Here is a 16,278-nt window from a genome sequence, read left to right on the forward strand (position 1 = left end):
AATGCTGACTATGAGAAACCTTGGAGAGGACCTCCGATGTGGGCAACCCCCCCTCTCTAGGGGACCGAAAGCAATGGATGTCGAGCGGGTCTAACATGATACTGTGAAAGTTCAATCCATAGTGGCTCCAACACAGCCGCGAGAGTTCAGTTCAAAGCGGATCCAAGACAGCAGCGAGAGTCCCGTCCACAGGAAACCATCTCAAGCGGATCAGCAGCGTAGAGATGTCCCCAACCGATACAGGCGAGCGGTCCATCCTGGGTCCCGACGAGCGGTCCATCCTGGGTCTCGACTCTGGACAGCCAGTACTTCATCCATGGTCATCGGACCGGACCCCCTCCGCAAGGGAGGGGGGGACATAGGAGAAAGAAAAGAAGCGGCAGATCAACTGGTCTAAAAAGGAGGTCTATTTAAAGGCTAGAGTATACAGATGAGTTTTAAGGTGAGACTTAAATGCATCTCGAACTGTTACCGGGTATAGTTTGATCCCTACAAAAAAAAAAAAGTAGCTCTCCTCCTGCTCCCTCTTATACAAGGTTCGGTGCAACCAGCCTTCAATCAATCAATCAATGTTTATTTATATAGCCCCAAATCACAAATGTCTCAAAGGACTGCACAAATCATTACGACTACGACATCCTCGGAAGAACCCACAAAAGGGCAAGGAAAACTCACACCCAGTGGGCAGGGAGAATTCACATCCAGTGGGACGCCAGTGACAATGCTGACTATGAGAAACCTTGGAGAGGACCTCAGATGTGGGCAACCCCCCCCCCCTCTAGGGGACCGAAAGCAATGGATGTCGAGCGGGTCTAACATGATACTGTGAAAGTTCAATCCATAGTGGCTCCAACACAGCCGCGAGAGTTCAGTTCAAAGCGGATCCAAGACAGCAGCGAGAGTCCCGTCCACAGGAAACCATCTCAAGCGGATCAGCAGCGTAGAGATGTCCCCAACCGATACAGGCGAGCGGTCCATCCTGGGTCTCGACTCTGGACAGCCAGTACTTCATCCATGGTCATCGGACCGGACCCCCTCCACAAGGGAGGGGGGGGACATAGGAGAAAGAAAAGAAGCGGCAGATCAACTGGTCTAAAAAGGAGGTCTATTTAAAGGCTAGAGTATACAGATGAGTTTTAAGGTGAGACTTAAATGCTTCTACTGAGGTAGCATCTCCAACTGTTACCGGGTATAGTTTGATGCCTACAAAAGAAAAAAAAGTAGCTCTCCTCCTACTCCCTCTTATACAAGGTTCGGTGCAACCAGCCTTATGTGAGCGTACACACTGTCTCTGTACTGCACCCTGACAATTACTGCTATATATACCAGCCCAAATGAGAGCCATGAACCGGCGTGATTACAGGGTGGAACTGCAGCAAAGTGGTCGAAAAAGAGGAGGGGACCGAAAAAAAAAAAAAAAAAAAAAGTGAGCGGAAAGCGAAATGGAGCGAGAGTGAGGTGAGAAGAAGGGAGATGACCGACAACAAGAGGAAGTGACTGAAGTCTGCAGTAAATCGTGTCAAGTTTCGCAAATCATAGGAAGGCGTCAGTTTGGCCCAAATAGCTTCTTTTTGGAGACGGTGAAGTGGGCATGATTTGATTAGAGGGCACGCGTGGGTGACTTTTGTGTGTGTGTGTGTGTGTGTGTGTGGGGGGGGGGCTGTGATCATAATGATCCGTTTAGGTGTTCTTTAAAAAAATTACACAGCAGGGTTTTTGAATGAGAGAACTGTGCATGTTGCTGAGCGATCAGCTGTGTTGCATTAAGATGTGCCGCCCTCTTGTGGATAAGAGGAGAACTAAAAACATGAAGTATAAAAGTGCTCAAAGTTACAGAATATTGCAGCAGATGGGCAGATATCCTTTGTCGCTGAGTTTGATTAAAGCGATCAGTGGCTACTGGTCTTGGGATGTGTATCATTTACAGTTTTTTTTTAATAGTAGTATCAAATCGATAATTTGCTTTTTGTCGATAACAAACACCATGTTCAAACATAAGGGTGTCCATATGTGCACTTGGCACCAGGACACCCTAGGCCGCAGTTCCATGATCGACTTTGTAGTTGTGTCATCGGATTTGCGGCCTCAGGTTTTGGACACTCGGGTGAAGAGAGGGGCGGAGCTTTCTACCGATCACCACCTGGTGGTGAGTTGGCTGCGATGGTGGGGGAGGATGCCGGACAGACCTGGCAGGCCCAAACGCATTGTGAGGGTCTGCTGGGAACGTCTGGCAGAGTCTCCTGCCGGACAAAGTTTCAATTCCCACCTCCGGGAGAACTTTGAACATGTCACGAGGGAGGTGCTGGACATTGAGTCCGAGTGGACCATGTTCCGCACCTCTATTGTCGAGGCGGCAGATCGGAGCTGTTGCCGCAAGGTAGTTGGTGCCTGTCGGGGCGGCAATCCTAAAACCCCTTGGTGGACACCGGCGGTGAGGGATGCCGTCAAGCTGAAGAAGGAGTCCTATCGGGTCCTTTTGGCTCATAGGACTCCGGAGGCAGTGGACAGGTACCGACGGGCCAAGCGGTGTGCAGCTTTAGCGGTCGCGGAGGCAAAAACTCGGACATGGGAAGAGTTCGGGGAAGCCATGGAAAACGACTTCCGGACGGCTTCGAAGCGATTCTGGACCACCGTCCGCCGCCTCAGGAAGGGGAAGCAGTGCACTCTCAACACCGTGTATGGTGCGGATGGTGTTCTGCTGACTTCGACTGCGGATGTTGTGGATAGGTGGAAGGAATACTTTGAAGACCTCCTCAATCCCACCAACACGTCTTCCTATGAGGAAGCAGTGCCTGGGGAATCTGTGGTGGACTCTCCTATTTCTGGGGCTGAGGTCGCTGAGGTAGTTAAAAAGCTCCTCGGCGGCAAGGCCCCAGGGGTGGACGAGATCCGCCCGGAGTTCCTTAAGGCTCTGGATGCTGTGGGGCTGTCTTGGTTGACAAGACTTTGCAGCATCGCGTGGACATCGTCTGGGTTTCCCTGCTTAGGCTGTCGCCCCCGCGACCCGACCTCGGATAAGCGGAAGATGATGGATGGATGGATGGAATTTGCTTTTTTGAATTTTCCAATCTCTGAATGAAGTTTGACTCCAAATTATGACATACATCATATTTTTGACTCGGGGGGCCAGATTTAGAGAAAAAAATGTGTCTGGGGGCCGGTGTGTCTATTTAAAAAACCTCACAATGTCTGATTGAATGCTAAAAACGTTATGACGGACCACATTAAAAAAGGGAATGGAATTTTTAATTTTTTTTAACTGAATGTCTCCATCCATTTTCTACAACTTGTCCCGTTCAGAGTGGCGGGGGGTCGCTGGAGCCTATCTTAGCTGCATTAGGGCGGAAAACGGGGTACACCCTGGACAAGTCGCCACCTCATCGCAGATTGAATGTCTCATTCAGCTAAAAAAATTAAACCCAGAATTTACAAACCCCGTTTCCATATGAGTTGGGAAATTGTGTTAGATGTAAAAATAAACGGAATACAATGATTTGCAAATCCTTTTCAACCCATATTCAGTTGAATGCACTACAAAGACAAGATATTTGATGTTCAATCTCATGAACTTTATTTTTTTTTGCAAATAATAATTAACTCAGAATTTCATGGCTGCAACACGTGCCAAAGTAGTTGGGAAAGGGCATGTTCACCACTGTCTTACATCACCTTTTCTTTTAACAACACTCAATAAACGTTTGGGAACTGAGGAAACTAATTATTGAAGCTTTGAAAGTGGAATTCTTTCCCATTCTTGTTTTATGTAGAGCAGGGGTCGGAAACCTTTTTGGCTGAGAGAGCCAAGAATCCAAAAATTTTAAAATACATTTCCGTAAGAGCCATATAATACTTTTTTCAACAATGAACACAACTAAACGCGTGCATTTTTAAGTAAGACCAACATTTCTAGAGTATAATAGGTCTCTTATTCTTTGTAATAATGGTGTTATTCTGAACTGTGGAGGGGGCGTGGCCTGAGGGCCTGCAGCGAAGCGGGATGTTGCCAGGACTGGCCTTTGAATCGGCGACAGTTGCGTAGATAGCCCACCTGGGCCTTGTTATCTAATCACCCATCGCTCTGTTTATAATCAGCAGCCAGGAGGAGAGACGGGGCTGGGGCTGGAGCCAGAGTGCGAGCGAGAACGAAAGAGAAAAAAAAAACAATTGCTGGAAAGCAACTGAGAGACTTATTGAAAAATAAAAAAAACAAACAAAAGGCTCTCATGTCGGTGCTTGGTGGTCTGAAGAACCCCCAGGAGGGCGAGCCCTAAACTAACCAATAATAAATAAATCACTTCTTACCCTTAATGCAACTTCTTGAACAAGTGCGGTACAAAAAAAAGGATGGATGGATTCAAATGCATGAGCATGTTTTATATTTTGAACATTATTTTTAACACTTTGATTACGAGTGGAATTATTCATTACTGATTGTGTTAAGCAGAGTCAGCTCAGATTTATCTGAGAGCAAGATGCAGTCATCAAAAGACCCAGATCTGGCTCTAGAACCATAAGTTCCCTACCCCTGATGTAGAACTTCAGTCGTTCAACAGTCTGGGGTCTCAGCTGTGGTATTTTATGCTTCATAATGCGCCACACATTTTCGATGGACTGCAAATAGGTTGTTGACGATAACGACGACCAACATTTTTATTCAACAAAATTAACACTGCCGCACGTCAGCTGTCTAATCAGAACTTTAGTTTATTTCTTGTGTAGACGAATCAGAAACAACAACGTGTAACAATGTATCAACAATTTATTGCTCAAATGGCACAATTGCCGTCCTGCGTAATTCAGACTTACTTCCTGTTTCTGTCTACAGCGCAAAGCCTTCTGGGTGATGCAGTATATAAACATATAAATTATATATTTAAATGTGTTCGTATATTTATTTGACCTTTATTTTTTTCCAGGTTAAGTTAATTTAGAATGCTGACCCAGCGAAGAAGCAGCACTTACATATTAGAGAAGTTGAAGTGTGATAATAATCTCTCAATTACCAACAAAAAAAGTGTGCTATAAACCAGTGGTCCCCCACCTTTTTGTATCTGCGGACCGGTTAACGCTTAATAATTTGTCCCGCGGCCCGGGAGGGAGTCCTTTTTTTATTTTTATTTTTTATTTGTATTTTTTTTTCTTTGTCATTAAAAAGGGACGTTTTTGTCATGAAAAAGTGAGGTTTTTGTGTTTGGTGCACTAATTGTAAGTGTATATTGGGTTTTTTATGTTGATTTAATAAAAAATACAATTTTTTATTTTTATAAAAATGAATAAAATATTCTTCTGCGGCCCGGTACCAATCGGGCCACGGCCCGGTACCGCGGCCCGGTGGTTGGGGACCACTGCTATAAACCACTCTCAACAGTTCTTAAGGTGCGGGGGTAAATGTGCCGGAACATAAATGAATGTTTAAGATGGAGAAATACTAAAAAGAGCAGACAGCGGACATGGTGGTGATTCTTTCTATAATTATAATTATCACATTTATTAGTGATTAATAATTTCATAATAAGCTCTATTTGATTATACTGGCATCTGTTGTCTACTTTTGAGCTTGTGTGGTATAGAGCAGTGGCCCCCAACCACCGGGCCGTGGCCCGATTGGTACTGGGCCGCAGAATAATTTTTTATAAAAAAAAATATATATATATATATATATATATTTTTTATTTTTTTATTTTTTTTATTTTTATTAAATCAACATAAAAAAACTCAATATACACTTACAATTAGTGCACCAACCACAAAAACCTCCCTTTTTCATGACAAAGAAGAAGAAAAAAAAAAAAAAAATTATTAAGCGCGGATACAAAAAGGTTGGGGACCACTGGTATAGAGCGAGGAAAACATCAATACAGTATTTGTTTTCCTCTTGTCGAAACACTGTGATTTTAGAGATTAATGCTACAAAGACCACTTAAAAAAATTAAGTTGATTTAATGTAGTGTTGTAACAATACCAATATTTTGGTACCTGTACTAAAATTATTTCAATACTTTCTGGTACTTTTTGGTACTTTTCTACATAAAGGGGACCACAAAAAAATTCATTATTGGCTTTATATCAACAAAAAAATCTCAGGGTAAATTAAACATATTTTTCTTATTGCAGGTAAGTCCTTAAATAAAATAGTGAACACGCTGGACAACTTGTGTTTTATTAGTAAGTAAACAAACAAAGGCTCATAATTAGTCTGTTGACGTATGCAGTAACATATTGTGTCATTTATCATTCTATTACTGTGTCAACATTATTAAGGACAACTGGTAGAAAATGAATTATTAATCTACTTCAGGGGTGTCAAACTCAAATACAGAGCGGGCCAAAATGTAAAACTGAACGAAGCCGCGGGCCGAGGTTCAACAAATTAATCCTTTAATAGGGACCCAAACAAGTTTTGCATTGAATATTGACCAAGCAAGGCTTATATAACTTTATAGTGACATGCAAAATCGAGTTTTAAATAATAATAATTAAAAAATATCAATGGCATATCAAATAAAATAAAAATACAGATTGAATGCCTCTTTTCGGCTGCGGGTTTGAGTTGGGGTGGGGTTTGGTGGTATATTGTAGCGTCCCTGAAGAGTTAGTGACGCAAGGGGTTCTGGGTATTTTTTCGGTTGTGTTTACGTTGTGTTACGGTGCGGATGTTCTCCCGAAATGTGTTTGTCATTCTTGTTTGCTGTGGGTTCACAGTGTGGCGTATATTTGTAACAGTGTTAAAGTTGTGTATACGGCCACCCTCAGTGTGACCTGTATGGCTGTTGACCAAGTATGCCTTGCATACACGTTTGTGTGTGTATGAGCCACGTATATTATGTGAGTGGGCCGGCACGCTGTTTGTATGGAGGGAAAACGGACGTGGCGACATGTAGAGAACACCAAAGGCAGTGCTTTTACGGCCCGCCCCCAATATTATTGTCCGGGTGGAAATCGGGAGGGGCACTGAACTTCGGGAGTCTCCCGGGAAAATCAGGAGGGTTGACGAGTATGAGTATTAGTGGTAAATGCGGTGTTTTGATATTGCCTCAAGGGCCAAATGAAATTAAACGGCGGGCCAAATTTGGCCCACGGCCCAGAGTTTGAAACCCATGATCTACTTGTTCATTTACTGTTAATATCTGCTTACTTTCTCTTTTAACATGTTCTATCTACACTTCCATTAAAATGTAATAATCACTTCTTCTTCTGCTGCATGATACTTTACATTAGTTTTGGATGATACCACAAGTTTGGGTATCAATCCAATACCAAGTAGATCATACATTGGTCATATTCAAAGTCCTCATGTGTCCAAGGACATATTTTCTGAGTTTATAAACATGATATACATTTTAAAAAATGAAAGCTATTGTAATGCCAAAAAATATCGACGTAAACATAGTAGTATCGACTAGATACGTGATTGTACTTGATATCATTACAGTGGATGTCAGGTGTATCAATCAATCAATCAATCAATGTTTACTTATATAGCCCTAAATCACTAGTGTCTCAAAGGGCTGCACAAACCACTACGACATCCTTGGTAGGCCCACATAAGGGCAAGGAAAACTCACACCCAGTGGGACGTCGGTGATAATGATGACTATGAGAACCTTGGAGAGGAGGAAAAATGGATGTCGAGCGGGTCTAACATGATACTGTGAAAGTTCAATCCATAATGGATCCAACACAGTCGCGAGAGTCCAGTCCAAAGCGGATCCAACACAGCAGCGAGAGTCCCGTTCACAGCGGAGCCAGCAGGAAACCATCCCAAGCGGAGGCGGATCAGCAGCGCAGAGATGTCCCCAGCCGATACACAGGCGAGCAGTACATGGCCACCGGATCGGACCGGACCCCCTCCACAAGGGAGAGTGGGACATAGGAGAAAACGAAAAGAAACGGCAGATCAACTGGTCTAAAAAGGGAGTCTATTTAAAGGCTAGAGTATACAAATGAGTTTTAAGGTGAGACTTAAATGCTTCTACTGAGGTAGCATCTCGAACTGTTACCGGGAGGGCATTCCAGAGTACTGGAGCCCGAACGGAAAACGCTCTATAGCCCGCAGACTTTTTTTGGGCTTTGAGAATCACTAACAAGCCGGAGTCCTTTGAACGCAGATTTCTTGCCGGGACATATGGTACAATACAATCGGCAAGATAGGATGGAGCTAGACCGTGTAGTATTTTATACGTAAGTAGTAAAACCTTAAAGTCACATCTTAAGTGCACAGGAAGCCAGTGCAGGCGTAATGTGATCAAACTTTTTTGTTCTTGGTGTAGATCCACTCATGGCGTTTGTACGTTTCAGAGGCGATATAATAACGACAATTATTAATTAGTATCGCGGTACTATACTTATACCGGTATACAGTACGACCCTAATTCAATGTTATTGAAGAAAATAAGCATCAAAACATCACTACTTTTGTCATCAACTCTCCCGCAAATTCAGGCATTTTAGGCCCCAATAACCACAAAAGAAGCCTACAAAATCCTAGAGGGGACTGAATAATGCATATTCGGCCCTCAGCTCCAGACTGTCAAGCTCTGCCTCGGGAATAGAGTGGAATTGTGAACTAAATTGTGAATTATATTTATATAGCGCTTTTCTCTAGTGACTCAAAGCGCTTTACATAGTGAAACCCAATATCTGAGTTACATTTAAACCAGTGTGGGTGGCACTGGGAGCAGGTGGGTAAAGTGTCTTGCCCAGGGACACAACGGCAGTGACTAGGATGGCGGAAGCGGGAATCGAACCTGCAACCCTCAAGTTGCTGGCAAGGCCACTCTACCAACCGAGCTATACCGCCCGTTGTCAATGAATAAACAGAATGATTTCGAGACTTATACCGGTATACAGTACAACCCTAATTCAATGTTATTGAAGAAAATAAGCCTCAAAACATCACTACTAAATAAGCCTCAAAACATCACTACTTTTGTCATCAACTCTGCCGCAAATTCAGGCATTTTAGGCCCCAATAACCACAAAAGAAGCCTCCAAAATCCTGGAGGGGACTGAATAATGCATATTCGGCCCTCAGCTCCAGGCTGTCAGGCTCTGCCTCGGGAATAGAGTGGAATTGTGAACGATATTGTGAATTATATTTATATAGCGCTTTTCTCTAGTGACTCAAAGCGCTTTACATAGTGAAACCCAATATCTAAGTTACATTTAAACCAGTGTGGGTGGCACTGGGAGCAGGTGGGTAAAGTGTCTTGCCCAGGGACACAACGGCAGTGACTAGGATGGCGGAAGCGGGAATCGAACCTGCAACCCTCAAGTTGCTGGCAAGGCCACTCTACCAACCGAGCTATACCGCCCGTTGTCAATGAATAAACAGAATGATTTCGAGACATCCATCCATTTTCTACCGCTTATTCCCTTTCGGGGTGGCGGGGGGCGCTGGCGCCTATCTAAGCTACAATCGGGCGGAAGGCGGGGTACACCCTGGACAAGTCGCCACCTCATCGCAGGGCCAACACAGATAGACAGACAACATTCACACACTAGGGCCAATTTAGTGTTGCCAATCAACCTATCCCCAGGTGCATGTTTTTGGAAGTGGGAGGAAGCCGGAGTACCCGGAGGGAACCCACGCACTCACGGGGAGAACATGCAAACTCCACACAGAAAGATCCCCAGCCTGGATTTGATCCCAGGACTGCAGGACCTTCGCATTGTGAGGCAGACGCACTAACCCCTTTGCCACCGTGAAGCGATTTCGAGACAAACATCTACAAATTCTTAACCTCCCTCCTTGATCTTGACACGTCATCTGCTGTCAGTCAGAACGCTGACAGTGTTTACATCCTACAAAAGCTGCGGCACACGCCAGAGAAGGATTTACAGCACAGGAAGTCATGCTGACACGAAATTCACCTCATGTGATGTATTGAGTGAAGTGCTGTCTATTACGAAATTGATCTGTCAGGACATTGTGGGGAAAGCGGTGCTTTCTCTTGAATCACCCACCATTCCTGCCCAGGGCCACGGCGGGGGATCACATTAACCAGTGGAGCAGTTTCTTGGGTACGCAAAACATACGCTCCACCTCACTCCAGCGGCTTGCATAATTGGAAGCATCTTGGCAAGAAGATAGCATATCAATGGGCTTGTACTCCAAGGGCATGCAGATAAGAAGAGGCTGCACGGCTCAACATGTCCATGACGGGTCACCAGCTCTTCCTAAAGAGACCGTAGACTGTCTCTTACATACAAATAACCGCTGGACCTCATCATGAGTGTGGAGCCTTGCAGTGTGCTCATTTTCTTAAAGGGGAACTGCACTTTTTGGGGGAATTTTACCGATCATTCACAATAATTATGAGAGACCCATCCATCATCTTCCGCTTATCCGAGGTCGGGTCGCGGGGGCAACAGCCTAAGCAGGGAAACCCAGACTTCCCTCTCCCCAGCCACTTCGTCTAGCTCTTCCCGGGGGATCCCGAGGCGTTCCCAGGCCAGCCGGGAGACATAGTCTTCCCAACGTGTCCTGGGTCTTCCCCGTGGCCTCCTACCGGTTGGACGTGCCCTAAACACCTCCCTAGGGAGGCGTTCGGGTGGCATCCTGACCAGATGCCCGAACCACCTCATCTGGCTCCTCTCGATGTGGAGGAGCAGCGGCTTTACTTTGAGTTCCTCCCGGATGGCAGAGCTTCTCACCCTATCTCTAAGGGAGAGCCCCGCCACCCGGCGGAGGAAACTCATTTCGGCCGCTTGTACCCGTGATCTTATCCTTTCGGTCATGACCCAAAGCTCATGACCATAGGTGAGGATGGGAACGTAGATCGACCGGTAAATTGAGAGCTTTGCCTTCCGGCTCAGCTCCTTCTTCACCACAACGGATCGGTACAACGTCCGCATTACTGAGGACGCCGCACCGATCCGCCTGTCGATCTCACGATCCACTCTTCCCTCACTCGTGAACAAGACTCCTAGGTACTTGAACTCCTCCACTTGGGGCAGGGTCTCCTCCCCAACCCGGAGATGGCACTCCACCCTTTTCCGGGCGAGAACCATGGACTCGGATTTGGAGGTGCTGATTCTTATGAGAGACAAAAAGACAAAATTATAGTTTTTTTCAGCTTTTTAACATATAAAGATCGGCTCATTCTAGGTGGCTAGCAATGCACCTAACGGAGGTAATCAATTCTTCCTCTAAATCCCTTTAAAAATGCATTCAACAACCGTCAACAATACTTAATTTACGTCCTGTAACCTGTAGAATAGTCCTCATGTGTCCAAGGACATATTTTCTGAGTTTATAAACATGATATACATTTAAAAAAAATGAAAGAAGATGTTGTAACGCCAAAAAATGTTGACGTAAACATAGTAGTATCGACTACATACGTGATTGTACTTGATATCACTAGCAATGCACCTAATGGAGGTAATAAATTCTTCCTCTAAATCCCTTTAAAAATGCATTCAACAACCGTCAACAATACTTAATTTACGTCCTGTAACCTGTAGAATAGTCCTCATGTGTCCAAGGACATATTTTCTGAGTTTATAAACATGATATACATTTAAAAAAATGAAAGAAGATGTTGTAACGCCAAAAAATGTTGACGTAAACATAGTAGTATCGAGTAGATACGTGATTGTACTTGATATCACTAGCAATGCACCTAATGGAGGTAATCAATTCTACCTCTAAATCCCTTTAAAAATGCATTCAACAACCGTTAACAATACTTAATTTACGTCCTGTAACCTGTATAATAACAAAGCTGTAGCAACATTGTTATTGTAAAAGCGAACACTGAATAAATATTTATCTAGTGTATTAACACATGCTATGCTCTAGTATTAGCCGTAAAAGCTACCTACGGGGAGATAAGCAAAATTCTACGGCAACACGAAAAACGTTCGAAATTTGTAATGCACAACACTGCGATACTGACCGAAAAACATGAACAATCATATTACAGTGTTTATAAAGTATTAGCCCACATTTAATGTTTTGTTTGTACACAGATAGCCAGACAGCGTATGTACTGTAGTTGTAATAAGACATATAACGTGCTGTGTGTATCAAAATCGATATTAAAGTGACTTAATAGATGGACAGTTGTTAGTCTGGTCCAGCTGGCCGGGGACGTTTCATGTTGATTTTGGGTAAGCAATCCATTTATATCAAAATAGCTTGTCTCCAAGTTCCATATTTAAAGTGTTAAAATCGCTTTCATCCCTTTCTCCCGGCTTCTCTCTGCTCCAACGTCTCACTCTTCCTTTGTGCTAGTATAAGGTTGTAAATCCTAATCTGTCCAAAAATAGTCATCTATGTTGCCTGTTACCAAGTCTGCCATGATTATGAAAAAAAACTAGTGTTCGATTCCGGAAGTAGAAACACACAGTTTGATTGCCAGAAGTCATACATGCGCTGCTATGAAACAGAAGAAGTCTGATTAAAATATATATAGTAAATATAGAACATAATACATATTTTTATGAACGTGTCTGTTACTACATTGTGTATATATATATATATATATATATATATATATATATATATATATATATATGTGTGTGTGTATGTATAAATGATAAATGATAAATGGGTTGTACTTGTATAGCGCTTTTCTACCTTCAAAGTACTCAAAGTGCTTTTGACATTACTTCCACATTTACCCATTCACACACACATTCACACACTGATGGAGGGAGCTGCCATGCAAGGCGCCAACCAGCACCCATCAGGAGCAAGGGTGAAGTGTCTTGCTCAGGACACAACGGACGTGACGAGGTTGGTACTAGGTGGGATTTGAACCAGGGACCCTCGGGTTGCGCACGGCCACTCTCTCACTGCGCCACGCCGTATGTATGTATATATGTATATATAGATACAGTTATGGTAGGAAAACTATGCCCGTGTCGTGCTTCTGCGCCTTCAGAAACTTGCTGAGCGCATTTACCCGGAATCTCAATGCGGCTTTCGCGCCAAGCGCTCTACAGTGGACATGATATTCTCCCTACACCAACTTCAGGAGAAATGCAGGGAACAACAGAAGCCCCTGTACATATCCTTCATTGACCTGACCAAGACTTTTGACCTGGTTAGCAGAGAAGGGCTGTTCAGCATCCCACTGCCCTGATGGTAATGTTCGCCACCTGATCATATTTTTCAGATCGTAAGTCGCTCCGGAGTAGAGATGCGTGGTTTGCGGTCTCATTCGCGGAGTCCGTGGGTAAAACGCGGGTCGGGCGGTTGACATGACGAAAAAATAGATTTTAATTCGATTCGGGCGGGTGGCGGTTGAACCATCCGGAGACATTTGATACACATGGTTCTGGGATCGGTATCTTTTGCCATTCAAAGAGCCATTTAAGACCCGTGTCATTGATTGATTGATTGATTGATACTTTTATTAGTAGTTTGCACAGTTCAGTACATATTCCGTACAATTGACCACTAAATGGTAACACCCGAATAAGTTTTTCAACTTGTTTAAGTCGGGGTCCACGTTAATCAATTCATGGTACAAATATATACTATCAACATAATACAGTCATCACACAAGTTAATCATCATAGTATGTACATTGAATTATTTACATTATTTACAATCCGGGGGGTGGGATGAGGAGCTTTGGTTGATATCAGAACTTCAGTCATCAACAGAGAAATGTGGACATTGAAACAGTGTAGGTCTTATTTAGTAGGATATGTACAGCCAGCAGAGAACATAGTGAGTTCACATAGCATAAGAACAAGTATATACATTAGAAGTACATTTGAGTTGTTTATAATCCGGGGAGATGGGATGTGAATGGAGGAGGGTATTAGTAAAGTGTTGAAGTTGCCTGGAGGTGTTGTTTTAGAGCGGTTTTGCCCATTTGACATTAAGAGCGGCGTCAAGCAAGGTTGTGTCCTTGCTCCTACCCTTTTTGGCATCTTCTTTGCCCTGCTCATCAAACATGTTTTTGGGACTGCAACAGAAGGGGTATATCTACGTACAAGATCTGACAGCCGACTTTTAAACCTAGGACCTCTTAAAGCAAGGACCAAAGTCCGTGAGACAATCATCCGGGACATGCTCTTTGCTGATGATGCCGCCGTCATTTCACACACTGAACAAGAACTCCAGTGCCTTATGGACAGATTCTCCCAGGCCTGCAAAGACTTTGGGCTTTCCATCAGCCTAAATAAGACCAATGTGCTGAGTCAGGAAGTGCACACTCCACCAGCCATCACAATCAATAAGCACCAACTCGAAATCGTACACCAATTTACTTAACTGGGATCCACTATCAGTGACAATCTGCCCCTTGATGGTGAGATCAACAAACATATCGGCAAAGCTGCCCCAACTCTAGGGCGCCTCACAACCCGCGTCTGGGAGAACCGGAAGCTGACAACTCCTACCAAGATGGCAGTGTACAACGCCTGCATTGTCAGCACTCTTCTCTACGGCAGCGAAACATGGAAAACATACTCCAAACAGGAGCGTAAACTGAACACCTTCCACATGCGCTGCCTTCACTGGATCCTCGGCATCCATTGGAGTGACAAGGTGACGAATGCCCAAGTCCTCCAATGCGCTGGTCTGCCTACCATGTTCACGCTGCTCAGACAACGCAGGCTGCATTGGCTCGGCCACGTGTGCCGTATGGAGGATGGACGTATCCCAAAGGACATCCTGTATGGCGAACTTGCCTCTGGCAAGAGATCTGTTGGCCGGCCGAAACTGCGCTTCAAAGATGTCTGCAAGCGGGACATGAAAGCCCTGGACATACACACTGAACATTGGAAAAGATGTAGCGGCGCAGTGTCCTTCACAAACAGCTGAAGACTGGCGGGGAAAAGATCCATGCCACAGCTAATGAAAACAGAACCAAGCGGAAGACAAGCACTCCTGCAGTTGTGCCTTCCAGCTATATCTGCGTTTGCCTCTCCCACATCGGACTCATGAGTCACAGGAGGCGTTATCGCTGAGTTTAAACTTGACCTCTGGACTGGCGCAGAATCCATAGTCGTTACGACTGACGGAGGCCTAGAGAGAGATACAGTATATATGTATGTATATATGTGTATAGATAAGTGAATTGTGAATTATATTTATATATAGCGCTTTTCTCTAGTGACTCAAAGCGCTTTACATAGTGAAACCCAATATCGAAGTTCCATTTAAACCAGTGTGGGTGGCACTGGGAGCAGGTGGGTAAAGTGTCTTGCCCAAGGACACAATGGCAGTGACTAGGATGGCCAAAGCGGGAAACGAACCTGGAACCATCAAGTTGCTGGCACGGCCGCTCTACCAAATGAGCTATACCGAGCTATAATAAAGCTACAAAAATACTCATCTCTCAGCCAGTTTTTCTTGTCGCAATAGAGGTCTTTCTCTGAGGCAGGTCCTGAGGTGTCGGGATGTGACCACCTGTGATCTGAGCCTTCTCTGTTGGGGCTGATGGCAAGTGTTTATTCTTCATGTTGGCCTTGGCCATGTTGTAATCGCCAGAATCAAAATACTTTAGCCCTTTCTGAAGTCGTTTTCTCAGAAAATCTGAACCTCCCGGTCTAGCTCCAAGATTGGGATGCATGACCTTTATCTTGGCTTCTTCTGCTTTCTCTGTACTGACAACTTTGTCATCCATTTCCCGCTCTTCTTCCATAGTCATGGCTCCTTTGGCCAACTCTGACATTTTCGAACTTAAAATGTGGCCTGTTGCAGAGAAAGGAGAAGGTCCTACCTGCACCAGGGGTGCGGGATCATGTATGTATGTATGTATATATATATGTATTTATATGTCTACATATGTATATATAGATACATATATATATGCATGTATGTATATACGTATGTATATGTGTATATTTACATATAAATACATATCTATATATATATATATATATATACACATGTAAATATATATATATATACATATATATCTACACATATGTAGATATATATACATATAAATAATTATATATATATATATATACATACGTATATTCATACATTCAAATATATATATATATATACATATATATATATATATATAGAATTATATATTTACATACGTATATTCATACATTCATATATTCATATATATATATATACACACACATATATATATATATATATATATATATATATATATATATATATATATATATATATATATATATATATGCATGTATATAGTGATGTGTTTTCCAATTGTGACGTCAGTGGATATCTCCATATATGGTAAATTTACCCAGAGCGCTTTGCGCGAGTCTTCCATTGTAGTCCGTGTGTGTCACACCCCGCCTCGGGTGAAGGTAATGTAATCTTTG

General features: G+C 43.5%; 1 protein-coding gene across 1 annotated transcript; it reads right to left on the reverse strand.

Annotated features, from left to right (window-relative positions):
- Window positions 1-15,305: 15,305 nt before the first annotated feature.
- Window positions 15,306-15,711, reverse strand: LOC133558757 (cAMP-regulated phosphoprotein 19-like). Its single transcript, XM_061909916.1, has one exon. It carries the CDS (start codon window positions 15,639-15,641, stop codon window positions 15,306-15,308), a length of 336 nt encoding a protein of 111 aa, XP_061765900.1. The 5' UTR covers window positions 15,642-15,711.
- Window positions 15,712-16,278: the final 567 nt, after the last annotated feature.

Source organism: Nerophis ophidion, linkage group LG09, assembly GCF_033978795.1.
Source record: "Nerophis ophidion isolate RoL-2023_Sa linkage group LG09, RoL_Noph_v1.0, whole genome shotgun sequence".
Classification (NCBI taxonomy): domain Eukaryota; kingdom Metazoa; phylum Chordata; class Actinopteri; order Syngnathiformes; family Syngnathidae; genus Nerophis; species Nerophis ophidion.